General features: G+C 42.0%; 1 protein-coding gene across 2 annotated transcripts in view; it reads right to left on the bottom strand.

The window, feature by feature from the left end:
• Window positions 1-27,208, bottom strand: part of DEPTOR (DEP domain containing MTOR interacting protein) — an 82,420-nt gene that overhangs the window by 36,424 nt on the left and 18,788 nt on the right. For both annotated transcript variants that reach the window (XM_032183299.1, XM_032183298.1), the window contains 3 exons: window positions 11,122-11,300; window positions 8,954-9,077; window positions 2,319-2,497 (listed from right to left, as the gene is read on the bottom strand). In XM_032183299.1, coding sequence (XP_032039190.1) covers window positions 2,319-2,497; window positions 8,954-9,077; window positions 11,122-11,300 — 482 coding nt within the window. The remainder of the gene's footprint in view (window positions 1-2,318; window positions 2,498-8,953; window positions 9,078-11,121; window positions 11,301-27,208) is intronic.

The following is a 27,208-nucleotide window of genomic DNA, read 5'->3' as shown; positions in this document are numbered from 1 at the left end:
CTGCCAACAAGGATGCCAATTAGTGTCAAGTAACATTTTGGTACTGCTGATGCAATGCACAACAAAGGGAACATAGTATGGGGAAATGGACTTGCTGTACTAAGAGATCAAAAATACCACTTTTATTCTGGTAATTGGACCTAGGATTCAGTGAGAGGGAGAACAAGAGAACGCTACTCCTGCTATTTTATGGCTTACATCCCCAGTTTGGTACTGGAAAGTCTCATTTCAAGGTCGCCTGTTAGAGGAAGGTGACATTGTATAAACCTTCAAAACGCACAGATCGTAGCCAGATGCTCAGGTGAATCCCTCACCAGCTGTGTTAATTCAGCTTGCTCCGTCTCCAGTATTCCTAATGCCACCTAGACAAATTGCTTCTGTGCAATCCAGAGGAGAATGAAATCTGTTCAGAAGCGTGCACGAAGCATGTTCACTGGCAGAGATAAATGTCAGGGACATTATTCAGTTTTATTGTACTTCCAGCTTCCCCAGCGGGTCCCACTGATCTGCCTCTGCCCATATAAAAGCAGAATGAGGAAGATGATGGTACCTCAGAGAAAAGGCCACTTCACTCAGCAGTCAGTTCTCAGAATCCCTTTTTGTGGTCACTTCATGAGTTTCAGATCTAACAGAGTGTTTTGCATGTGATGCTGACATCCAAAGAGGATGGGCAGGGGATAAAACTGGCCAGAGCAACCCCAAATGGTAAGCAGGGACAGCATTGCTCAGGAACACTTCCAGAAACCCTGCTTGACAGGGGCAAAACGACTTCCCTGACAATGGCACTGCTGATCATTTGCCATAGTTTAATGAGAACAGTGTTTGATCTGCAATGATCAAACCTGACTTTCTTAGCTTTGCAGAGATTTCAATAGAAAAGTAAATCCAGCTTCACACCATGTATTAAGTTGTGACTATCTTCTCTGCAAAAATGCCAACATCAGCATAAACCTGTCTTTTTTTTTTTCTTTTTTTTTTTTAAAGGGAAGTTTACCATGTGTATAGTACACAGAAGATGCTCAGGTAAAAATAGGAATTAGATCACTGCTGCTATAAAGAGGAGGAGTGGAATATCTTCCCTTCGTCAAGCCCCAAGCAGTTGGCACCCTATAAATCATAGGAAGCACAGGGGTAATTATAGAACTGGAAGCTGATTACTGTAAACATTCAGAAGTAGCTCCTAGTGAGTGGAAACTAAACATAATGCGAGCATGATCACAACCATGGAGGAACCATGCAGGTCACTATGCCCCCAGTTTTTTCTCTATTCCTAAAGACTGGGTTATCTCACAAAGCAACAAGCAAGAGAGTCAATCTAGCACCTTGTAGATTAACAGCCTGTTAATACTGTGAATGTTGTTCTCTGTCAGAATTAGTGTTGATTTGACAACACTCTGATCACAAGGATCTGATTACTTTCCTGCTTGCATTGAGCAACACTGCCAGCAGCTTCTGCCAGTAGGTTCTGCCACCTTCAAGCACCTCGTTTGTCACGCTTACAGGCGCTGCTGCTGCCTTTGTGATGGAAAACACCCAGCCAAAGAAGTTCAACCTGCACTGAGAATAGATGATGTCAGCACATGAATTTTTATGTCTTAATGTGGGTTTTAATGCAGGGGTGTTCATTTTGGCACTCTTGGGGCCACAGAGAGAAAAAACTGTCTCCTCCACCCTTAATACAGGGATCTTCTTAGTGAAGGTTCAGCCACAGAGAGCTGGGCCATGACAAAGTGTCAGATTCCTGCCTCAGAGGAGTCAAACCTCCAGGAGCAACACCACAACACTTGAGCTGAAAGCAATACCCTCCTTCTTACCCAAACATACCAGAGTGATTACACAACAGGACCAGGAGGGAAGCTTGTTTTCTGACATCAGATTGTGCTCTGCTCCTGTCCTCAAATACTGTATCTTCTTGAGATACGAGTAGGAAGATACACAGAAGGTGCCATTTTTCCTCAGAGAATGTAGCTTATTTGTGCTTCGAAGCCCTATCTGATCCTTACAAAGCTATTTACCTCAATTATAATTACTGCTGATAAAAAGTTCTACAAGTTAATTACCCCAAACATAAGAACGTTGTTTTTCATCCATATCCTTACACAGTCATTATACAATCCCAAATTCTAGTTTTTGTCTCTATGTGAGGCAGAATTTTCAGAACTCAGACAAGTTTTGAAAAAGCCACCCTTTTGTTAAACAGCTCCTACCTAAAGTTATCAAGAATTTGGACATACAATGCCTAGAAAGACAACATAACTTTACCTGAAGAAGGCACCACAAAAAGCATATCTGTTGCTACCCAGCAGTAAGTGTCTCACCATGCTGTATAATCCCATGCTCCAAAAGTCTGCGGCCAAGCTGCTCAGCTTCGGTCCTTGTCGTGGCCTCTCCTTCCTGGATGAGCCAGTCAATGAACTCTGATGCCACAAAGGTCCGCTCATACTTGACTCCTTCCTCTTCCCTGGCTTGCAGAAGAGTATTTTCAGAACTCATCAACCTGGTAGGGAAAAAAAAAAAAAATATATATATAGGGAAAATGATGCTTCAAAAAAACAACTCTACATCTGTTCTGGCAAGTCTCACTGATACCAAGCAAACAGATGTGAACCTAACTTATTAAATCTTCTCTCAAGCTATCAATCTAAACTTACTAGGGGAATTACAGCAGCTCAGTCAATAAATGTAGGCTTTATATACCTGTATGAAGTTAAAGCTTTCTCCTGTTCCCTAAAAGAAAACAAGGTTTTTTAGCTTTGCATTTCCCATATTTAGTTATTTAGCTTCCCTAAAAGTTAATGTATAATTGACCTCAAAATAAAATCAGCCTAAAAGCGCCAGGTTATAGTTAGTGTGTTCAAAAATTCCTAATTAATTTTTACAGTCAGCAGGACTATGCCCCCAAGTCATTTAGATGGTTTTGAAAACTCTCCCTGTAAGGTTTAAAACAGCTGCAGAAAAATTCAAGGGGAAGGAAAAAAAGGCAGTTCTGTGGTCTGGATGGTGGGTAAATATTTGGCTCCCACCACTCCGCGATGCAGCTGCAGCCAGTGAAATCGTACACCTGGACACATTTTGACATTGGAGATCATCTCTATCTCAGTTTGCCCTGACACAAGAGTTAAGAACATTCGGAGGTGTCTCCAAATCTCTGCACAATTGGCATATGTGCAACTTAAAAACACTAGGAAAATTCTTCTCCATTCAAGGAGCCTAAACAAATGATGCAATATAAAAACAAAAGGAAACAAAAAAAGCCTCAGTATTTTGTTAATGCAAGAATGACGTTGACATTTTGGAGGAGAAGAAATGAGAACCACTCTTTTTTAATACAGAACCGCACTTTTTTGTTGGGAGACTGAGAAACACAGCCTCTTTATTCATTAATTTCATTATTATTTGTAATTATTTACTATAGGCTAAAGGTAAGATTTTCAGAATAACAGTTGAAGAATGGCTTGTTTGAGTTTTTTCCCTTTAAGACTGTAAGTCTCCTGCCTCAGCAGCTATTGGGAAATTAAAGGCACAACTGGACCACAACATAAAAATTCCAAAAGCTTTGAATCTTTCCCCTTCTTGTCAGAAAATTGAATTTCAAATAAACCCATACAAAGGTGATCTCTTTCTTAAACTGCCAGTATGTCCAGAATTGATGGAGATCATGGAAAGTGCAATAAATATATAACATCACCTCCTTTGGGGGCTTCTGAATTCTGAAGTCGGGCATCAGCAATAGAGAACACAGAAGTTTCATTTGAAATTCCAGTGAAGAGGTTTGACGGGACCTGCTCCTTGTTATTTCACCTGAAGGATTTATTCTAGTGACTTTAATGAGAGCTAACCAGAAGCCAGGGCTGACTGGATCTGACTCCAGGCAGCAGATCATCAAACCAGTCAAAGGCTGCTCTGCCATGGCTGCAGCTGAGTGGCAGCTATAACGAACTGCTCCTGTCCGTGTTGGTGTGCCATTACCAACACCTCTGAGCTGAGTAAGGATGAAGAAAGTCAAAATTAGCTGAATTCAGGGATGGGGCCAAAAGCAAGAACGTGTATCATGGGGGACAAGATACCCTTGCAAAGGTTTTATGCTTTTTCATATTTTGATTTCCCTACGTGTGCATGAAGGTTTAGCTCTCTGTCCCACATTAACCACATCTGATTTGGAGAGAGCTCCAAGAGACCACCTTTATATGTCTCTCGTTCACCAAGCTTTTTCCCCTTAAGAAATAAAAAGCAAACCAAGAACTCGTGTCTTTTATACCATCTGCTGCATGGTTACCCAGAACTGGTTACCCAGGCTCTGCGGGCACCAAATAAAAAATCCTGAGGATTGTGTTAATTGTTCTTTGATGAGCTTATAATTAGTTGACCAGCTCACTGAAGCACCAGATAGAGAGGTCCTTGAAAAAGTGATGCTAATCATTACATTTCTACAGCCACAAAAGAAATCTGGAAAAATATCAAGTGGAAAAACACTCAGCTTGACATTTCACACCCTTCTGCATGTGCCCAGAATAGCACTGCAAAGGATTTGGACTTGTGAACAAACACACACAGCAAATTGACAGTTTTACAAACCCAGAAACAGCAATCCACTGCTAACTGAAGTAAATCACTGTAACGCCGCTGCTGTCAACAAAAGTGTACCAATTTCCACCAGCCAAAACCTGGCCTGTCATTAGCCAAAATTGGAAACTGCCTCTCACTCTTCCATTTTCTGTGTGTTTCAAAAAACACGAGACCATTAATGTCAAAACCTGTTATTTGCTACAACTTGTGTTATCCCACATCAAAGGAACGTATTTAGCCAAACACAAAACATTTCAGAAGATTTTTTTTTTACTTTGTTTTATCTAAATAACTGCACCAAAGGATTAATTGAAATTAACCACTGCTGAGGTAAAATGAAAGTGGTTCAAAGGAAGCAGTCTCAAAATTATCTGAATGATTTCCTGAAATTAAAACCAGAAAATCACACTTTTCACTGTGAAATCTAATTGAAAGTTGAAGTTGAAGTCAATGTCATGAGATGACTCGTAGCTCCTAAAACTGACTGCACCAGAAACACAACAATCCTGCATGCCTGACCTAAACCTATGAGAACTGCAAACATAATAAAAATACGGTGCCTGCACAACTTGAATTTTAAAAAAAAAAAAAAAAAGAAAAAAGAAAAGAAAAAAAGAAACCCAACTATGAAAGGTCTGTGTTGGATTTATGTCAGACTTGCAGGGAGGGTTTTGTTGAACAGGAAACATGCTTATCTTATCCAATCTCTTTGGTCAGTCCTGCAGAGTATGAAAACTGATACCATCCCTGGGTCTAGTGAACTGTTCCAGAACTTTCAGGATGAATTAAAGAAGTAGGGAATCCATCAGGTTTCATCTCTAGTTATAAACCTGAAACTCAAAGCACGTTCACAGGAAGGATTACCAAAGTTTGCACTGATGTGCAGGGTATCTGAGCTGATTGATGATTTTCAGTGCAAATAAAGGGAGGAGACAGAGACTGATTTTAAATCTGCTAATCAGGCATGTTCAACCACCAAAGACATTCACGATAGGTGAGGGAGGTAGTGCCACAGGGAGGAGAGTACAGGGTACAAGGAGCCCTGTGGTCATGCAGAAGGGGGACAGGGAAAGGTTGCTCCTCAGCTTGGGGACAGTCCTGATGGCCCATGGGCACCTACCCCTCTCTGCTGTCTGAATGCTGGAAACTTGCCTAATGCATCCCCTCCTCTGTCCATGCAGCAGGCTGCTGAGCCTCCTAAATCATTTTGCTCCTTTTACCCATCAAGGGCAAAAATCTGCATGAAAGGTGTTGGATAATGTCTGCAGTGTTTGGCAAGGACAAACTACTCCAGCTCCTGAATGTAACCGTACTGCAGCCCTGATGTGATGGGCGGGGAAGGGCAGGAAATAGTATTACAATGCTCGTCTTAAACAAGCAAATCCTAGTGAAGACCAGCTACACCTAAAAAAAATAAGACTGAAAACAAGTAAACCCAAACAGCCAAGGTATGCAGTCTTATCTTCTGTGAATACAAAATATTTCCAACGATGCATGGAGAATTTTTACTAGCTTTGACTGTCACAGACCGGTTTTGAAATGCCATGTATTTTTAAGCTACACTATATTTAGCACTTGGGGCTGGTTCTAAAAGTTTCTGAACCCGTTAGATACGTTGCCTAGGAGCAACCACCTCATGAGGATGAGTTATATTTAGATATAGGTGCTGCTTTGGGTATTAACTCCTTTCCCTTTATAAGCACCATTCTGCTGGTGTAGTGTAGGGCGAACTGGACACTAGAGCTTGGTTTGGGGATGGTTCTCCAAGCAGAGAAATGGGGATGGAAGCAGACACGCTGGCAGACAGAGCTTTTCCTACCATGGCTCATTTCATGCAGGAGACTGTTATCAGCCTCACCAAGAAAAAAAAATAAAATGATTTTGCTCACAGAAGCTAAAAACTGAAAACAAGATTGCAGTCTAGACACACCAATCAACTTCCTATAGCATGGGCTATGCCTGAGGGCAGTCTGTGTTAGAGACTAAAGGAGCAAATGCTCTGCTTCATAAAGCACAGGAGATTTCGGAGATGGGCAGTCCAACTATCTTTCCCAGTGTATCCAGTGAAGGATTTTGCCCAGTGGCATATTTTCTCGTGTTTTACCCGATTTATTTTTACTTTAATTAGTCACAGCCACAGAAATGAGCAACCTGATTTAGTGGGAGGTGTCCCTGCCCATGGCAGGGGGGTGGAACTGGGTGATCTTTAAGGTCCCTTCCAACCCGAACCATGCTGTGATTCTGTGACCCTAAATTTTACACGGCAGGTGCAACAAAAGGAGTGGCATTTACAGTTGTATTTTTTATATTTCAGATTAACTGCTGTTTCAGCAAATTGCGCTTTGAAGCCTCCTAACCTTGAAGACTGCATTTATCACCAGCTTTTTAACCTGGCTTTGTCCTGACACCTGGTACAGAGTTCAAGTGAAGACACCACAACCCTGGTTTGGGTTAAGCTGTAGAGCTGGCGAGTTGTTCCAAAGGCGCTTCCAACAACACACCCCGTCCCCTGGCAGCACTGAGCAGAGCAGTTGGCAGCCTTCCCTTGTTTTGCTGATCTTTTGCATCTGCCCTCTTGTGCAGGGGAAGCAAAAGGGATAGGCAATGGCACAGCATTTCGGGAAAACCCTGGGACACACCAGCAATAAGGGGCTGTTCAACAGGGGGTCATGACTGTGTTTTTAGCCTTCAGCTTAACATCTTCCTCTGTGCAGTTGCTGATTTATCACAGGAGGGAAACTAAATGACTCCAGCCAGAGGACTCAACGTCTCTCACCAAGAGGGAGTGTGGGCAGGATTGAGCCCAGAGCAATACTTGAAGCTTTTTGGTAAATAACACACCACAACTTTTGTGTTACTTTGCAGCACAAGCCAACATGCATTTTGTTCACTCTGCTTGAAAGTGCCACGTTACAATCCCTACATCCTGAATAAAATGTCATTAATTATAGATCGGGAAGTACGGTTAAGCTGCCTAGTTATTTGACGGAAGTAATCCAGTGGGATATTCAGTATCTCAGCACAATCATTAATTTCAAATCTTAATTAGATGTTCTTGGCTGGGGTTTATTTTTGCAACTGCTTTTAGTATAAGCTCTGATGCAGAAGCTTTGCAGACTGGAACAGTGAAGATTAATTTCACTCATTATTTAAAATCATAAGTCCTGGTGAAGCTGTAGAGATGGAGTTACAAGAAATATGTAGCCACTTGTTCAGTACATTTTGATGTACTAAGGTTTTGGGTCTTGGGATTACAATTTTAGATGACCAATCATCCGGCTGTGGCTCTTTTCTATAAAACAGAGTGAAAGGACTAAAATTTACATTGGGTTCTCACACAGGATGTGTTTACAAACCACAGACAACATAACATAACAAATGCAATTTTGTTTTAAACAAAGCCATAGAATCATAGAAACACAGAATCATTTAGGTTGGAAAAGACCTCTAAGATCATCTTTACCTACCTTTAAACCTAGCACTGCCAAGTCCACCATTAAACCATGTCACTAACCACTACATCTACATTTGAACACCTCCAGGAATGGTGACTCAACTATTTCCCTGGGCAGCCCGTTCCAATGCTCCACAACCATTTCAGTGAAAAAATAAATCCTAATATCCAACCTAAACCTCCCCTGGTGCAACATAAGGCCATTTCCTCATCCTATCACTTAGTGCTTGGGAGAAGAGACTGATCCCCATCTCCCTATAGCCTCCCTAAAGGTCATTGTCGAGTGCAATAAGGTCTCCCCTGAACCTCTCTTTCTCTAAGCTAAAAGACCCCAGCTTCCCGAGATGTTCCTCATAAGATTTGTTGTCTAGAACCTTCACCATCTTCATTGCCCTTCTCTGGACTCTCTTGAGCACCTCGATGTCCTTCCTGTAGTGAGGGACCCAAAACTGAACACAGTACTCGAAGTGCGGCCTCACCAGAGCCAAGTACAAGAGGACAATCACTTCCCTGGTCCTGTTGGCCAAAGTATTTCTGATATAAGTCAGGATGCTGTTGGCCTTCCTGGCCACCTGAGCACACTGCTGGCTCATATTCAGCTGGCTATCGACCAATACCCCCAGGTTTCTTTCTGCTGGGCAGCTTTCCACCCTGTAGCACTGCTTGGGGTTGTTGTACCCCAAGTTCAGGACCAGCACGTACCCTCGTTGAACCTCCTACAGTTGGCCTCAGCCCAAAATGCTGCAAGTCAACATGGTAGGAAAGAACAAGGGAAATGGGAAAGAGAGAAGGGTTACAAAGTCAAGACACAGGATTATGCAGGCCCATTACTGCTTGATTTGAAAGTCTCTGACTATTCAAATGGATGAACAAGTATCATTTGCCTCCCATGGTACTATTATTGACAGATGATGGATGCTGAATGCAACGTACTTTTCATAGAGCCTTTGTCCTCTCATGAACACCTTCACCTCATTATCCAGCGGAAATGTCCCATCATCTTTTCTGAAGCGGTAGAAGAGTTTGACATCCTTGAATTCTTTATGCTCGTCACAAACTGAAATGTAAAGCGAAAAAAAAAATCTTCATAGGGATGCTAAAGGGCTGAGAATCCATTTAGCAGGTATCACCGGTGAACTACAAAGCAAGCATGAGTGAAGCCTAGCCTCCTGTATTTCTTAGCATACAGCCACACACAGTTCTAATAAATGATAAAAGACTGAAGAAAACTTTCAGACAGGTAACAAAATTTCTAGCTGAGAGGGACTGGTGTTCATCAGTTTCATGACTATTTCTAGGAATAGCAAAAAAAGCATCCTTCTGTTAGATACCTGGAAAACCTTTTGATGTAAACAGTTTGTTTAAAAAGATACCAGTGCAGAGCAACCAGTGATTTAAGGATTGGCAAACTTTCAATTGGCAAACCTAATGTTACTTGTATCATTTAAACAATGCTGTAGGAAAGCTGAGTCTCACTGCAGGAACAGTCAAAATCAAAGGCTTCTGCCCACTTAAAATTGTCTCAATCTCTCTGCCATGCCAGCTAGCAAATAGGAGGTACAACAGGAGCACACTGAGAAAAAATAAATAAGAATTTATAAGAGACCAGCTGATGACAGGTTCCTACAAATGGCAGAAGAGAGCTGCAGCAAGGGCATAAATTAATGGGAAAGCAACCCCAAGCAATGGGCTGTAGCAGAGCTGTCAGCCCACCCACATGGGCTCACGTACAGCAGGAGCTAGTACTGCTTGCACTTGATGCTGGTATTGAATGGATGCTCTGGGCTTCCTGCAGAACCTGATTAAACCTACCTGACTTTGCCCTCTCTCACTTCACTAACGATTTCATTAACTTCAAGCATAATGCATGAAAATTTTCAATAGACACCTGCTTTATGTGTAATAGATACGCACACACACGTATATACTTTGTATGAAAGTTACAGTGTGCTGTTGGATTCTGAGGTAGAAAACATTTAAAGGTTGTTAAAGTTTTAAACAAGCACTCAGAAATAAAATATCTATTGCTCAATTAAATTAAGTCACTCAGGCATCCATGCAACTCTTCACTGACATTTTCTCAATAGAGGATTAAGTAGTCAGATTTGAATACCCTGTAATTACTTTATTCTTTAACTATCTACCGTGAGTCCCAGTTTCCATAACAACCCAGAATTTTAATTTAATACCCAAGCAGAAGCTGTAGAAGAGGCACGCGTTCAGAAAGTGCATTTCTTCCGTTAATTAAGGTGTTGTGAATGCACTGCTGATAGCAGCAGTATCCCTGCACACACAATGACCCTTGCATAAAGTCAACAGTCATCTGTTAGCAGCTGCTTTATTTCCTATTAAAAAAGAAACAAATTGTACATTTAGTGCTTTTGAAATAGGCAATGATACTTCAAATAAGGGACTTGAATATTCTTTGTTTTTGTGCTTTCCAGCCTCTTTGTACACTAAAAGGCAACTAAATGCTACCACTGATTTGGTAGCCTCCTTTTCATAAGTGTGAATTGTTATTCAAGACGCTAAATGGAACAGGTCTCAAACAGACAACGAGTTTAGGAGAAAATTAATCAGGGCACAGTCGGACATCTAACTTTCTTGCAGCTGTAGCAGCACAAATGTTTGTGCAGCTGGTGCGAGGAACAGAGCTGGAGAACAAATCCCTGCAAGAAAGACAACCTTTTTTTTTTTTTTTTTTTTTTTTGCTGGCTTATTTTTCAAATGGGATTTTCAGCTGAAAGAGGAGGACAGGGCTGTGAAGAGGAGAGCAGGGAAGGGGGAGCAGCAGACAGCGCCTGATGGTAGCAGCAGAGGGGGCAGGATCCAGCTGAGGATGCCAGGGAGGCAGGGAAGCATCAGCATGGTCTGCAGGGACTTCCCTCCTGTGCCAAAATGGGGAACACAACTCTATATCCTGACTGCCTCTCCATGTCCCTGGGGAAACAGAGGGACTTGTGGAGCAGCACCCTTCAAGCCAAATACCCCATTTCTGGCAAGGAAAGGACCCTACCTGTCCTATTCCTGAGTGGAGAAACAGGAGTGGGATTTCTCTTTGACTTACAACAGCTTTAGCTTAGAAGTGATATTGCACTTACCATGATGGATAATGCTGTGATCCAGTAACTTCTGGACAAGTTTAATTGCTGTCTCTCGGTCTGAGGCCTCCTTATGGTCAATCAGCCAGTCAATCAGCTCTTTGGCAACAAAGCAGTTGGGATACGTCTTGAGGTGGTGCCGCCGGTCCTTAATGACCTTCTCTTCGTGCAATCGGAGCCTGTGGGTCAAAAATCACCCTATGAATCCGCTGCTCAAAGAACCTCTGCTACCAGCAAAACTGGGAAAAGAGCTGAGCCAGTGCGCCCAAGCCTGGCTCACCCTGCAGCTGTTGGACACAAGGGGCAAAGAGCCTTCCACCCATGCTGGCAACCCCCACAAACCGATTGGTACCATTTCAAACCCCACCCTTGGGAAAACTGGCTTTCTGTCCAGTGGAAAAGACCAAAAAAAGAAGAACTGCAGAGCATATGAAGCACATTAAAAGGCTTCCTGTCTGTCAATTAAACTGTCAATAATTTGGAATTAATTTTCCCATGTTGCTGCTAATTTGTTCCATGTCACTCTTTTGTTTTTCACTACCACCGCCATAGACTTTTTTAAACCTCATGCGTTTTTTTAGATGCAGTATCTTCATCAATTGGGTAACTCCATTTTGCCTCCAGCTGCAAAAGTACAGCATTTATGATTTAAAATTCAGTCGCACAGCTGTTTCAACGTAATGTTATCTAGCACAAAAAAGTTGCCCCCTACTCTAAAGAAAAGGAAACCTATTCCTCACTCTGCAAACTCTTGGTAAATGTAATCTGCAAAATTCCCTCATCATAATGCAAGCAAGGAGGCTAGCTGATTTTGAGACACTTAGGTCAGAATGCAAAATCCTGGCTAGGTTAGTAAAGGCCTTTGGGTTTCGCATCTTTGTTTTTAGTCATTTTTTTCCAAACAAATATAATGAGTAACATCTGTGTCAATAAATTAATGGATAGTTGGTTTTTTTTGAAGTTGTTTAGCTTTCTGCTTTCTTGTTTATTTCTTTTTGGTTTTCATTAATAAATTCATTCATCCCATTTTTGCAGTGCCAGGTATGTACACAGCAGCTAGGAAGAAAACATTGAAGCCACAACTCTTGGGCTCCTACCATAAGCAAAAATATTGCCGTTCATTTCCAAGTGCCCTGGGTCCTACCATGTAAATACTCTCACTGACTTCAATGAAGTTCTGAGTGATGCTGCAATAACTGTAGGAGCAACAACTCTATTTTCTTTATGGCACAGCAGGGTGTTAACCAGGGCCACGGGAAACACAGAGTAGGAGTCCAGCCATGAGACCAATTGGCCTCTCAATGTGACTCCAGTGTGAAACAATTATTTCTCTTTAGAATCAAAGAAAGGGAGAAGAGTTGGCTGAAACTGGTGAAGACAGTGTTATTAGGGCAGTAGACAAACTTCTACCTAAAAATAGCAGCAAAGCAATGTTTTCGTTTTGCAGTGTTCAGCCTTGAACTACACTGGAATGTCCAATCCGTGATATGAATTCAAAGCCAGCTTCTGGAAGCATTAAAAAACGAATACTTTTTTTATTAAAAACATTAATAAATCAGATTAGTATTCTGGAAAGAAATACTGGTAAATATCACATGCATTGTGAAAATCTCTGAGCTAAAATATCTTTGCTTAAAGCATATTTTCCAGATGTGCTCTAGCAGCTGTTGCCATACTTCGAAAGAAAAGCCCACACAGCTCTAATTATAGAACATGCAATTATCAGTATTTCTGACTGTGCTTTACTTTCAAAACATATTTCGGGTTTTGCTAATGTTCATCAAGTCTTATGCTGCACAATGCTCTAGAAGAACAAAGATATGGAAAGGGCATATAATACATAGGTAGACAGCTCAACCCACCTCTCAGTCAAGTCTTACTGAATGGTGTTCATCTGATACAAAAGGGAACCCCGGTTCTATGAAATCCTTTGTACAAGCTCCATGCTGGGGTGTGCCAAGAGGGGTATGGTATTCTGTAAACAGGCCAGGAGCCAAGAGCACCAAAACCGAGTACTTGTGTCTTAAATTCTGGCTGAAGGCTTCCCTGCACTTGGTAGTCTCACGTATTTTAAGTTCTTTGTCCTGTCAAAAGATATGGGGTCCTTCTACAGCCTTCTTTCTTACTCAGAGCATTATAGGGTTTCTCTCAATAACCTTTTGCTTATATTCATGTAACTCGTAGAAATTTCATTATCTTAACTGTCTCCACCCACTGGCTAAAGTGGATCCAAATTTGCTAAGAGGTTACAAAGTCATCAAGTCAAACAGAACATTATCACATAAAAGCTTCAAAAAAAAAAAAAAGAAAAAAATCTTTATGTACAATTTCCAAATGAAAGTGGGAACTTACTCTGCAGTGTATAGCCATCGTGTGCATACTGAATTATTTCCAGCTAATTTATTTGAAATAAAGAACAAAAAGAGAATTTGTTTTTTCTCCCCTGTGGTGTATGCTCTCCTCTCCGTCAGGCTCCCTCACCTCTACGAATCTGCTAAAAATCAGATTTTATGGAGGCGAAGTAGCTTAATAAACTGAAATTGTGCCTACAATTTATGCAGTACATAAATCAAAAGTTTAGGCCAGAACTCTAAAAACGTGGCGGTGTTCAGCCATATTTATCAGGAGCCAAATCAAATGGGATAAAAAGGGGAGAAAATGTAACAGAACGCGATTATACACTGGAACCAAGGATCAAGTGAAGTGGTAAATTCTTTATCCCTTGGCATCTGGGAATGGGCTTTTCATCAAAAGACCTCAATGTTTTCCCTGAAAGTAATGTTACTCACTTTCCATCAGCTAGTCCGCGTTATGACTGGAATAGATATCCCTTGACACTAGGCACATTTCTCTCGCTACAAGATGTTTCTCACAAGAGCTGCTCAGGAAAATCAGCTCCCTTACCAAACCTGAGCAGTCGGAGGGGAGAAGAGGCAGAAGAAAAAGGGTGAACAACAAAGGGCTGGGGGGAAACCTTGATTCAGCAACCCCTTGGACTGGAGTTGAACTCTAGAAAGCAATCTTGTGTACACCAGCACATCATCCATATGTCATTCCCTACATTATTCAAGGTAAAATGCTGAATTTTGCACTTGGGACCATGGTCTCTGCTACCTGCGGGATACGATGTGAGAACTAAAGCACCTGAGCCATTCTCTGTGAACTGGAACAGGCACGCACAACCCTTTAATATTTCCACCTTGATATCTCTGGCTCATATTTGTTCTTACAACAAACAGAGGCAGTCTGTATTTGCATGTGTGCATGCCAGAACAGTTTTCTTGGGGCCTTGTCTAAACAGGAGTTGGTGCTAATGAATAATATGTGGGGACTCTTGCCCCAGATAAAAGTGCCTTCCTCCTGTGGAGTGTGGAAAGGGCTAACCCAGAGCACTGTGCCCCTGTTTCGCAGCGAATGTGCTCAGGGCTAGTCAGGAACAACGTTACTTGGTGAGAAGCCATTAGGCATTTTCTTTACCGACTGTCAGAAAATCATGAAAATGGAAAAATCAAATTTTTTGCTTAAGGAACAAAGAATCAGGACCTCATTTGGGAAGAAACTGCTCTCACAGCTATATGGAATTTGTGTTTTGTTTTCCTCTAGGGAAAATAATGCTTTTTAAAGTCTGTTGCATCTTTCTCCGAACCAATGGGTAAGGATTTCGCAAAGGCAGTGACTGCACAAGAGTCTGAATTTGCTTTTAAAACCCACAGAAGGCCAATGTGCTGGCTAAAGACAGCACTGATGTCACCGACTGGACCACAGCTCAGATCTTTCACCCAGCTACTTCCCTCTGTTCAGTCTAGTAGTGTGTGCTTGGCTAACATCTGCCTTGCAGAACACCATCCAGTCCTGATTTCTACGCATGAACAGACAAAAAGCCTACTGCTCTTCTTGGTGGTTTTCTGAATAATTCATCTGCCATTCCCTGGTACATCCTATACTGTCCCTATATTTATTGTAGCAAAGCTCAGTAAAAATGGGTAGGGAGTAGTTTGGATCCTGACACTTAATGGGAAGCATGGTATGAAGAGGAGGCTCAGGGTAGACCTCATTGCTCTCTACAACTGCCTGAAAGGAAGGTGTGGGGAGCTGGGGGTCGGCCTCTTCTCACAGGTAACCAGTGATAGCACTAGAGGGAATGGCCCCAAGTTGTGCCAGGGGAGGTTCAGGTTGGAAATGAGGAGACATTTCTGCTCAGAAAGAGCAGTCAGGCACTGGGACGGGTTGCCCAGGGAGGTGGTGGAGTCACCGTCCCTGGGGGTGTTCAAGGAGAGGTTGGATGTGGTGCTTGGGGACATGGTTTACTGGTGACATTGGTGGTAGGGGATGGTTGGACCAGGTGACCTTGGAGGGCTTTTCCAACCTTAATGACACTATGAGTCTATGATTCTATACGGCTTTGACATTTTGCTCTGCTCATTTACTTTTAATCAGTAAGAAGCAATCACACACATACATATGCACACACATTCAATCATGCACACCTATATGCATACATACATCATATATATATGTTTGCACATATATTTGTGTGTATATATACCTCATACGTATCACAGAACACATAATTGTAGAACTACTCTTTTTTTAATGAAAGAATACCAGTGAAGAGACCACTTAAAATGGCTATTCTTCGCAGAATTTACTAATTACCGAACAATGTACACTGATGCTCTAATTAGCCATGGCATGAGGCACGTCCTGCTGCAGCCACGGCTGATGAGTCCCAGCACGCTGGCACAGTGCAGCTGCAGGACGCCCTGCTCCAGCCCAGGCAGTTGGCTGCAGTGACCGTGTCCGTACAGCCCAGCCCCGGCCCTGGCAGCCAGGACGTGTTCCACTTCTGCAGCTTTACCACCTCCAGGCGAACTCTGAGCTGAGCCACATCAGATCCCTTGGAAATTAATGGTGATGCACAGAAGGGAAAAGCACGGAAGGTGGTTTCTGCCATCTTCAAGCTCATTCACCGGTTTCATATGTCTGGAATTTCTGTCAAAGGAGATTTACTTATTTCCAAGCAAAGCAAGTCACAGCATCCTCTGGACTAAGTGGATAGAAAAAAAACATCTTGCCAAAGATGAGGATATTTGATGACAGTTCACGATGTTTCCACACCTCTTCTCAGATGACATCAGAAGTGCTGCACCAGTAAGTCGAATATCTCTTTTCTATTGAAAACAGAGCAGTTTTATATCCTCACAGAGGTCACAACCTTTGCTTTTTTTCTAAAGGAGTTTTCTCCATGTGTTTGCATGACCTGTCTACAGCATGAGGTGGGTCCTTACCAAAAGATGGCATTAGGAGCCAAATTCCCTCTGGAAGTTAACACACAGGACAGCTGCAGGCTCAGTTCATTACAGACTAAGTGAGCATATGGCAATGTTTGCGCACATATACACACATAGGAAAATATAGAACGACGTGAAATACTTAAGAATTGTAATTCCCTTCACATTAAACTTCTGCCTTTTCACCGCCAGCATTAAAAAAAAAAAAAAAAAAAGTAGGTCAGTGATGATATAAACTTTGTACACAGAGGCAATCACGAAGGTACTGTGCAAATGTGAAGTGTGTTGCTGGGACAAGCATTTCCAGATGGGCTTGCCAAGTCTCAGCTGAAGTGTCAGCAGTTCACTGCTGCTTGTTCCTCTTTCTATTTATGCTTCAGCTCTGCAATCGCTGAGTTCTGTTACTTGATATTCACAGGAGCTAAAACACCCTTTACAACACGGGGTCATACTGGAAATAGGATGGAGATATTTCTGATTTGGTGTCTGTGGTGGAGAAGAAACTCTACCATCTGAAATAGGGCTCGAAAGGGTGTCTTCACAGCATCTCCGGTTATCAGTTCTCATCACTGTGTCTATCTCTGTTTCTTTTTGCCCACAGCCATGCCGTCAACATGAGGAGATGCCAGAGCACTGAGCCAGATGGAGAGATTGCAGTCAAACCGCCTCTTGGCACATGGAGGAAAGCCCAAAGCTTCCAAAGAAATGACGATCCCACAGTGCTTCTGTGACTTCCAATAAGATAGCGGGGATGCCTCTTTTATGTCCTTGTTTATAAATTTGGAGGGTAATGAGGTCACTGAGCATGCCCAGGGAAGTCCTGAATACTCATAATGCCCTACTGACTTGGCCAGGGGTCAAAGCAAGCTCTGGAGAGCAGACCCAAGCATGGCGTAGGGTCTAGGATGAAATCAAAATGACATCTCTTGGAGAGACTCTTTCCACTCACAAATTCAATCCAGAAATTCAGACCCATAGCCTCTGTGGTGATTACTCCAGACTGTGTGTCGAGGAAATGTGATCCGTGTGTTTGCATTGATCTGTCACAAAAGTACAGACTGCTTACAAAACCAAAGTTGCATTCTTAAGACTCAAAGGTGCAATTATCTGAGCTTGTATCTGGTCTTCATTTAAAAACAGCACATCATAACATTGTCGATCTGTTTAAACAGTGAATGCAAACAGGATCTTTAGACAACATTTACGTCAAGTTTTGGAATGTCTACGTAGGCATTTTTCTACGGTTTGACTCTGTAAGGGAAAGGAATGTGTGCAGAGGACTGCTGATGCCCTCCACTCTTGTCTTCGTGCTGTGATATACCCATGCCTGACGGTAGTCCAACAGTATCACCAGATCTGAACAAGATTTCGTCTCCTCTCTTCAGAGAAGCAGGGAAAGTCAGCATTTCACAAGACTACAGTACATGACACTATCCCCTCTGTCCACATGAAGCTGTAAAGCTGCTAATCTCCCTGTCTGCCAAGTCAGCCACTTTCATTTCACTTTTAATTAAAATGTACATACAAACATGACTAATACTTCTAACTGCCCATGCACTTTAACCTCCAGTGCTTCTGCCTCACTGGAAAGCATAAATCTGGGCTTTGCAAAGAAGAAAACATGAACTGCAGGCAAGTTCTTATTTCACCTGCCCCAGTCATAAGGAAAGTGGAAGTCTGCCCACTCCACCCCAGCTGGGGTGGAAGCTCTCAAAACTCAGGAGCTCACACTTCTCCTCCTCCACAAGCAGGTCAAATATAGTTGTGTGAATCACAGAATCACAGAATTGCTTAGGTTGGAAAGGACTTTAAGATCATCAAGTCCAACCACCACCTAACACCACCAATCCCACCACTAAGCCATGTCCCTAATCTGTGTGTCAGTGCTATGTGGATCCCCAAAGAACCAGCCCACTGCAGTTTCAAAGTGCAGACCAGGAACCCCAGGACAGCTGTTTTGTTACAGACATCCCTTGACTGGATTAACACAGTAACCAAAAGCCTAACAACTCTCCTGGACTTTTGCCAAAAATCACTCTCAATGAAGTATTTCACAGGCAGAACAGAGGAAGAAACAGTGTAGGACTCCTGGAAGGTCAGTTAAAAAAAAAAAAAAAATACTGAAATCTGTCAGAGAATGTGGACTTGTTATCTCAGTAGCATGGCCAGCAGAAGCAAATGTTCCTCTGAAATGCTGACTAGGGCAAATATGGGTTAAAAAGCCTAAGCCCTACAGCTATTACTGCTGTCACTGCCACTTGGAAACCTGGAGAGACTGACAGGAGAATGAGGATCAGGATGTGGGACTGCAGGGCTGTGGCACTGGAGTCAGTAGGAGAGGCTGCAGCAGGGACACGAGGGATCTGGGTGCCAGAAAGCGTGGCTGGGCCATAACCTCTCTCTTGGAAGCACGTTGTGTCCTAAGGGCTAAGGAACCAAAAAAAAAACAACAGGCTGACATCCCTTAAGCACCAAGGCTGAGGTCTCTTTTACATTTACCACAGGGCAAAGCTGAGTGTGACTGTGTGCAGGAGGTTTCAGAGCTCCTTAGGAACAAACTAGGCCTTCCTACCGCCCATCTCCCACTGCCCTAGGGAACAGCAGACCTGTAACACCCTCAAAGCCCTGCAGCACTGCACAGGCCTGCACTGCAGCCAGACATATTGCTATCTGACGACTTAACCCAAGAAATCCATGGGAGAACTGAAATTAGGTTTATCTCAGGTGCAGCTGTGGTACTTCTCCCACCCTGTCAGAGTGACAAATAGTTTTGCCAAGATGTTTTACTGCTTTGGGTACCCACGATCCCAAAGTCCTTGCAGGCCCAGCTGCTCTCAGCCTGAGCACCACAGATCTGCAGGTGGTACAGTGGCACAGCGATGGCTCCCCTAAATTTTACCCTCCTCAGAGGGGCACCATCTGTTTGCACCCCTCCCAGCAGTTACCAGCAACCCCCCGAAAGCAAATAAAAGATTTTTTGCCTTCATCATTAATAATGCTGCAGTGAGATCTCAATTGCTTTTAGCAATTTTTCTTCCCTCTCTACACAAAACTGCAACTAGCAGCTGGCGAGGTATCCAATTACTGGGCTGTGTAAGCATGAACGTCAGTAAGCATAAATAGCCAGTACCTGACAGGTAATAAAATGAGTAATAAACTACTTAGTGCTGTGTATCACTGATAGCAATCAGAATGTTATATTCGGGCTATGATTCAAGACTTTTTATTCACTTCCAAGAAATATGAAGTAGGTTCATCTTAAAATTATTATAGAAGCAATACTCTTTCACTATGTTGTATGAAAAACTTCCCACTTTGTCTCTTCGTGTTCTAAATGAATAGCCTCCTTTTTCATGTTTGGTGTAACAAGGCTTTATTTTTATTTTGAAGGAAGCTGTGAAAGCACTAACTGAAAAAATACTGAATAGAAGAGGCACTCTATACCAAAATGCTTTAAATAAAAATAATCTTACCTCATTTTGCTACTGATTCATGCTTTTTTTACCTCCTATGTCTGGCAATTCTGAAATACTGCAATATATAGGTTGCAGCCCTGACACAAGACATGATTTGGGTGATTTTCTTCCACTGTCACCCAGAAGTCTGTTGAAATCCGGTGGTTGACCACTAAATTATAAAATAAAGCTGCAAATGGTGCAAATTTTTAAACACAAGAAGTGTTTACATTCATTTGAGTGGATCACCCAAAAGTGGTTAAAAATGCAACTGGATGACCTTCATGGTGCAAGAAATTAAGATGCAGGTACAGGTAAGACTATAAAATGCAAGGTCATGAACTAACAGCAAAAAGTTCAGCTAAAACTGTCAACTTGGAAGCTGAAGGCAAGACAGAATAAGAATCAGTTGAGTATGCAGTAGATGAACTACCACCAAATACAAGCTATCGATGCCCTAAGACCATGCAAAAAACAAAGGCATTCATAGGTTGTAGTAACTGAGACGTTTCCAGGAATAATGGGAAGCTGTTCCTGTCACCATACATGTACGTGATACTGCAAGAAACCATCTAAGCACTGTGTATCATTTGTGTCATCCTCATTTAAGAATGATAAGTCCAAAGAGACAGTGAAGCAGCGCTGTGCTGGTATGAGAAAAGATGAACAAGTCTCAGAAGCTGGAAAAAAAAAAACACACTGGCCTGGGAGTCTAGCCTTACCTAAACAAAGAGTAAGAGGAACATAACTGTGCCTCTAATCTTTCAGGTCAGTTAAAAGCCAAGGGCTTAACTGATGTTGAGGGATGCTAAGATTAAAACTAGACAAAGTTTTTGAGCAAGATTTTCAGTTTGTTACTTGACGCAAGAACTCACCTAACTTTTAGAGAAGTGTGATAAATACATTAAAGGCTTCTGTATTGTAGCAGTCTGCAGAAGACCTTCCTGCATTTTATAATTACAGGACTTACCCTGATTTCTGTAAACAACCTTAGGAACACTATGGGTAGAATGAATATCAGAGGCTAGCTTTCGAATGCACTATACCAGGGTTCACCGACTTTTCAAAGCCCTCTTTCAACTGAAAAAAATAAAAATACAAATAAAATCTTGCCTTGTTTAAATTAAGCAGAAGTGATTATGCAGACAGAAACCATCTTAAAAGGGCTCGCTAACATTTTTATTAGTTTCCAGGAGATACAAGGGTATACCATCATAGAGGTCTGGCTTTCACATAAGAAAGGGCATGTGGTTTTGCTTAATGGGCTGATAGATGCAATTAGCCTTGTAGCACATTAATTTCGAAGTGTGTAATGTGAAGTGTGTATGCAGGAGGGTCCAAGAGTATTTGTGCATCAGGGAAGTATCTGTGAGACAGTGGGGGAGACAGGCTCTATCGACACCAAGCCCTGTAAGGTAACTGCAAAGTCAGATGTTAATAAGGCATCACGTCGTCTTAATTCCATTCTTGATAATGCACAATGATGTGAATGCAGTGTTATTCAATAGACTAAGGAATCCATATACGTGAATGTAAAGCACAGGAAGTTATGGCTCAATATGAGGGGGCACTTCTTTACTGAGAGGTGACAGAGCACTGGGACAGGCTGTCCAGAGAGCGTGTGGGGTCTTCTTCTCTGGAGATATCCCAAACCGGCCTGGATGCCATCCTGCACAATGTGCTCTAGGTGACCCTGCTCGGCAGGGGGGTCAGACCTCTTCAGAGGTCCCTGCCAACCTTGGCCATTCTGTGATTCTGTGAAATGCATATTTTGAGGTATGTAATCACACTTGACTCACAAAAAATGTTCTTTGTTGTTCTTAAAGAATAAACAGGTTATGTTTGAGGGTTTTGCTTGGGAGCTTCCCCACAAATCTGTGACACCTGCCGTTCTTCATCCGCTTGCCAAAGCACACGAGCTGTCGGTATGACAAGAAGCGTCCACATCTGTGAACATGTTTTCTTGTTTTTGGAGCACAATACTACTTGGTTTTCATTTTTACTGTGCAAATATACACCGGTCCTTATGTGGCTGACTGGAGGGCAGCTATTAAACTGGCCCATCACTAGTTTATAGTCAGCACCAAACTCATTGCATGTTTTCCAACAACATCTGAGGGAAATCCTACAAGCTTAGTGACAAACAGCTGTTTAAAAAAATGGTGTCTGCTGTGAGAAAATCCCATCAGTTGGCCAGCAGCACATATACAGGCCAGGGGTCAGGTCTGCACCCTTGCTCAATCAAAGCACAGAAGCCAGGAGGAACAGCCACGGCAGAGGATCACTCTGCCAGCCCAAACCTACATTTGGATAAAGTCTCTACATGTCTGTACACTGTTGGCTTTCCTGTCTCCACATACAACACCCACTTGTCCCACTGAGACCCAAATCTTTTCTAGTTTGCAGGAACTTCCCAGCGCTCATCTGAGATCTCGAGAAGCTACCACAAACTGCCTGCCTGTACAGTCATTCTCACCCGGCTCTATTTAAGTCTGGAATTTGTCTCATTTTATATAGTGGCATATGATGTTTTATTTTAATTTATTTACTGAAATAATATAAAGTATGCAATTATTAACATAAATAAATCAAAACGTGACAGAAGCCTAAGTAGACTCATGTTACAGCCTTTTTCAGTTCCCTTAAGTTGTCATGTTTGCTTAAGAAAAACATTGCTTTAAGTGTAAAATATAAGCCAGTATGACCTTCACTGCCAGCTGGAGGCAACAAAGCAGTATAATCCTAATTAACATTCTGCTCATTTATATATGCTCTTCTTAAAGAGAAACCTGTAACATCCACTAAGGCTCAACAGGAAGTGACAAATGAAGAAGAAGAAATTAATCTCCTTCTCCAGAGAAAAATGAAAAATGTTTCGGAAAACTATCGATTGCTCCAGAGTACATTAAATTAGTTCCAAATGCATCTCTGCCAAATGGCAACAATGGTTTTACTCAACAATTCGGCAATATAACATTACTGCATCTATTTTTTTAAACAGAGAAATGATCACCCTCTGCCACAAATGTTTTAATTATAAAAAAAGATCCTATCTGCTTTAAATCCATTACATTGTATAGGCCATACAGACATGTAACGTGAACAATTATGTTACAGGAATTTAAGTGGATTAGTCAATGGCGTGCAGTTACTCATCCTTAAATTCTGGCACGCTAATGAAGAACTTCATTGCTAAGGAAAATGTATCAATAAAAACACATTTAAAGACTAATTATATTCAAAGGATTTCACTTTTACAAAAATCCCGGGAATGGTTTCTTTGGTTGAGCTCAGCGGTTTTCTACATCTGATATATGATATGAAAAGATACACAGCTGCTGCATAACCATTCCACGAACAGTTCCTTCTGTCAGTCTGCTATCAAGGAACTTGTCGTGTTTGATTAAGCCTTGTTAAATGTTCACAAGTAGACGAGCTTTGAAAAGATAAATATTACAGAAGCATTTTTCCCTTGTTCTTAAAATGAAATGAATTTTTTTCCTTTAAAATAATAAATAAATAAGGAGCCCAGAGAAGTCCTGCTTGCTCCACTGAACGTCCTGCTCCCATTGCTGGACCATGTGTTTACCACTTCTCATTCTAGGCAAAATTATCTCTTCACACATGCAGAAAGCTCAGTGAACAGGTATTTATGCGCTCTGACAGTAAATTCAAGCCGTGACTTATTATTGCTTTAATAGCTCAGAATGTGCATCCTGATCCTTATTCACCACATCACAGCACTGGCTTTACATACAAGATCAGCCATAGCCGAATGCTGGTAGGATTAGATTACAACAATATGGTCATGTTTATAGAATCACAGCATTGTTAGGGTTGGAAAAGCCCTCCAATATCATCTGGTCCAACCATCTCCCTACCACCAATGTCACCCACTAACCCATGTCCCCAAGCACCACGTCCAGCCTCTTCTTGAACACCCCCAGGGACGGGGACTCCACCACCTCCCTGGGAAACCCGTCCCAGTGCCTGACTGCTCTTTCTGAGCAGAAATGTCTCCTCATTTTCAAGACTCTGGGTCAGGCCTGAATGTGAATCCAGAAGACATGCTGATCGTTCAGGACAGGCTTCACATGGGCAACATGAGAAGAGCAGGCAAGAGGCCAAGGCCTGCACTGTGCCTTCATGCAGACTTAGGTATTCGCCTCTCATCAGCATAAATGGTCCAGTGCTGTGTGTTACTCCTAAAACCAGTTTGTTTATTCATGAAAAGCACTGGCATCTCCTGTCCTGAAGAAAGGCCAGATCTGCGGGGAGCCAGGGTATGGTCCCTACTCAGATTGTAGGCACAACCACAGCAGGGCAGGTAGGCCACGGGCACCTCTCACCACAGCCACCCCAACACAAGGAGGCCTGCCAACAAGCCTGCCATGGTTTAGTCCTTTCCTCATCCTGGCTATTAAAGCACACCACAAACACTGCCAATTAGGTCTTCATTTGACTGTAATTACAATGGGCTTTCTGAATGCAGAATAATACAGGATTTTGGTCCACATGTACGTAGACTATATATGAACGTAGACTCATATATGAGCATATATGAACTGCTGAAACTGCAGAAGGTTTGTGGGCACTGAAAACATGAAATCACTGATCAGGTGGCCAACACCCCTCTGGGTGGGGGTTCCACAGGTCTATCATTTTCTGAGGTGAAATAATGATTTTTTCCCTGGAAAGATGTGCTGTGTACAGCCTTCAGACTGCAACGAAATGTCACAATACCAGTCCACTGGATGTCTTCCCCAGCCACTATATGTTTAAGGAAATTTTTCTTTCCATATTTATTGTGTTTCTCCTGAACAGTTTACGCAATCCCCTTTTCTTCCTCCTTTGCTCCAGCAATGTGTTTCCCCAGAGTACTGCTGTTCCTGGCCTCGTACAAACTCAGATGTTCCATATTCATCAGAAAAGGAAGCAACATGAAGCACAAACATATTTCATGAGAAATTATGTAGAATACACTGTTTCAGCTGGTGTTGATTTACAGATTTAACAAAAGAGAAAAAAATCATATGCAGTTCTTAATATATTAGTTTGGAGCAGCTCTAGCCCCTCTGCAGCCAAACAGAGTGAATGCAAGCAATTATCTTGCAAACACCACTGTCTGATTCATTAGAGTAGGCCCACAGGATAGCATTTGGAAAAACCACTACTTTATAGAAAGCCAAAATAACTGGATTTCCCCCCATTACGAAATATTTTGAAGGATCCAGGCCTTGCAGCATTGTGATAAAGCAAAACAGTAAAACAGTACAAAGAGAAAACATCACATCTCATTGCTTTGTGCATGTTTAATGTAATTATTAAAAAAAATAATAATAAAATCAGGATAATGATAGTGCACATGACTGATCTATTAGTATACCCTTCACCACATCTGTAAGGGCAAAGGAATACATCTCTTTACCTTCCAAACAGATTATCAGATGAGACATGCCTCTCCAAGGGAAGAAAGTGTTAATAGCTCTAGTACCCTCCCTCCTTCCCTTACAGTGATTGTAATTCTATTTTCCACATGCAAAGCTGGAGCCATGGGACTGTGGAAAGATTGGGATCTATTTATGCACACAAATAAACAGCCGAATTGGGCACTTTGCACCACGTCTATGTGAGATGATCTGAGAGCACTCTAACTACTTGTCTCATCACCATGCAGGCAGTGAGAAAGGAGAAGCAGGTGGTTTGCCCTGGCATTACTGTTCCACTCGTAATGCCAACATGACATAGCCAGAGTGATTTCTGGCACTGAAGTGATCGACCAGCCTTCCAGCATGCATTACTCTGTACACAACCCCCATTCTTTTCTCTATTCTCATCCTTTGAGCACTGATATAAAACCTGAGTACAGCCTAAGTACATGTATTTTGTTTCTAATCCTAGTTTCTAACCCCGAGTTCTTCATATATTCTTCGTATTCACTTCAGAAAGCTCTCTTGGCAGTGACGTGAGTTGCAATGTTGGCCCCTCATTAATCTCACGTGATCTGAGGAAAAAGTTCTGGTCTGACTTAAGACAGCGTGGTCAATGGAACCACGTTCTCACCTTCACATTCATCATTAAAATCCAGTTTTGGAAATCAACAGATTTCAAAGGTTCTTGGCAATTCATTTGGAAATAGGTATATTTCTAGTCCTTAAATTTTCCTGAAAAGCTGGACACAGGGAAAGAAGTGGTACTGTCAACCACCACAGCTGTTGTACAAACCAACCTAGCTGATGTTGCACTGAAGAAGGTTAGGAATTATTCTCACAAGCCCTCCCACCAGCACAACTGAGTGGATAATGACCACTGGTTATCAGCCAGTAACAAAACCTTGATAGTATCAGTCACCACAGTTAAAATTGTATGACATGACACCATGTCTTCACAAAATAGAGAATAATTCAGGTTGGAAGGGAGGTCTGGAGGTCATCTGGTCCAACCTTCATTCAAAGCAAGTCAGGTTAGTATGTAAGTTACATATGTGTAAATCTTAGGTCAAGTCATAAGTTGAGTCAAGACTTGAATATCTCTAAAAATGGAGACTCCAGAGCTTCTCCAGGCCCCTATTCCATTTTTTGACTTATCCTCATGGTGATTATTTTTTTCCAGTTGTCTAATTAGACATTCCCATGCAAACTGGGCTCACTGCCTCTTGTCCTATCCCTGTGCACCTTGAGGTGGACTCTCCCTGTCTTTCCTACATTCATTCATTTACATAGGTAAATATATAATAATTCTCCAAATTGTACAATTTCTTTTGGAATTTGTGCATCATAACAGTACTTTTAGCTTCTTCACAACAATCTTGCTCTGTTTCCGCTGACCGAGCACCAAAATAGCAATTTAAGCAAGGAATTACACATTCCACATCCTACTAAAAATAGATTAATTTCAGCTAGAGGAAAGTATAAGTTAATTACCTCCTGAGCATCAGGAAACAATCAACAGCTTTCTATTATATCACTGTGATTTCTAAGCTATACAATTTTACACTTCTGCAGAAAAGGATGTGTGATTATCAAGAGAAGGATCTTTTCTGCAAGAAAGGAAAGGAAATTGTTCTCCTGCAGACAATCAACACTATAAATAATGCTTTGCTAGTATCTTTTCAGAAGTCATTTCCTTTATTTGCGATCCTAACGTTGAGTGATGTGTTGGCCACGTGCTGTCAGATTCTCTTCTCAAAGTGGATCTGCGTAATTGTTGGACTCTCTTTCCTCAGACAAGCTCTCACAACGGCAGCTTCCTGTGAATATTCTCGCAGCACTCATTTGAATTAAATTAAAAATCATTGTTTTTATGAACCATGTTGTAATTATGCCTCAAGTTTGGTTTGCC

Source organism: Aythya fuligula, chromosome 2 (genome assembly GCF_009819795.1).
Source record: "Aythya fuligula isolate bAytFul2 chromosome 2, bAytFul2.pri, whole genome shotgun sequence".
NCBI lineage: Eukaryota > Metazoa > Chordata > Aves > Anseriformes > Anatidae > Aythya > Aythya fuligula.
This window is presented reverse-complemented; position numbering and strand designations above follow the sequence as displayed.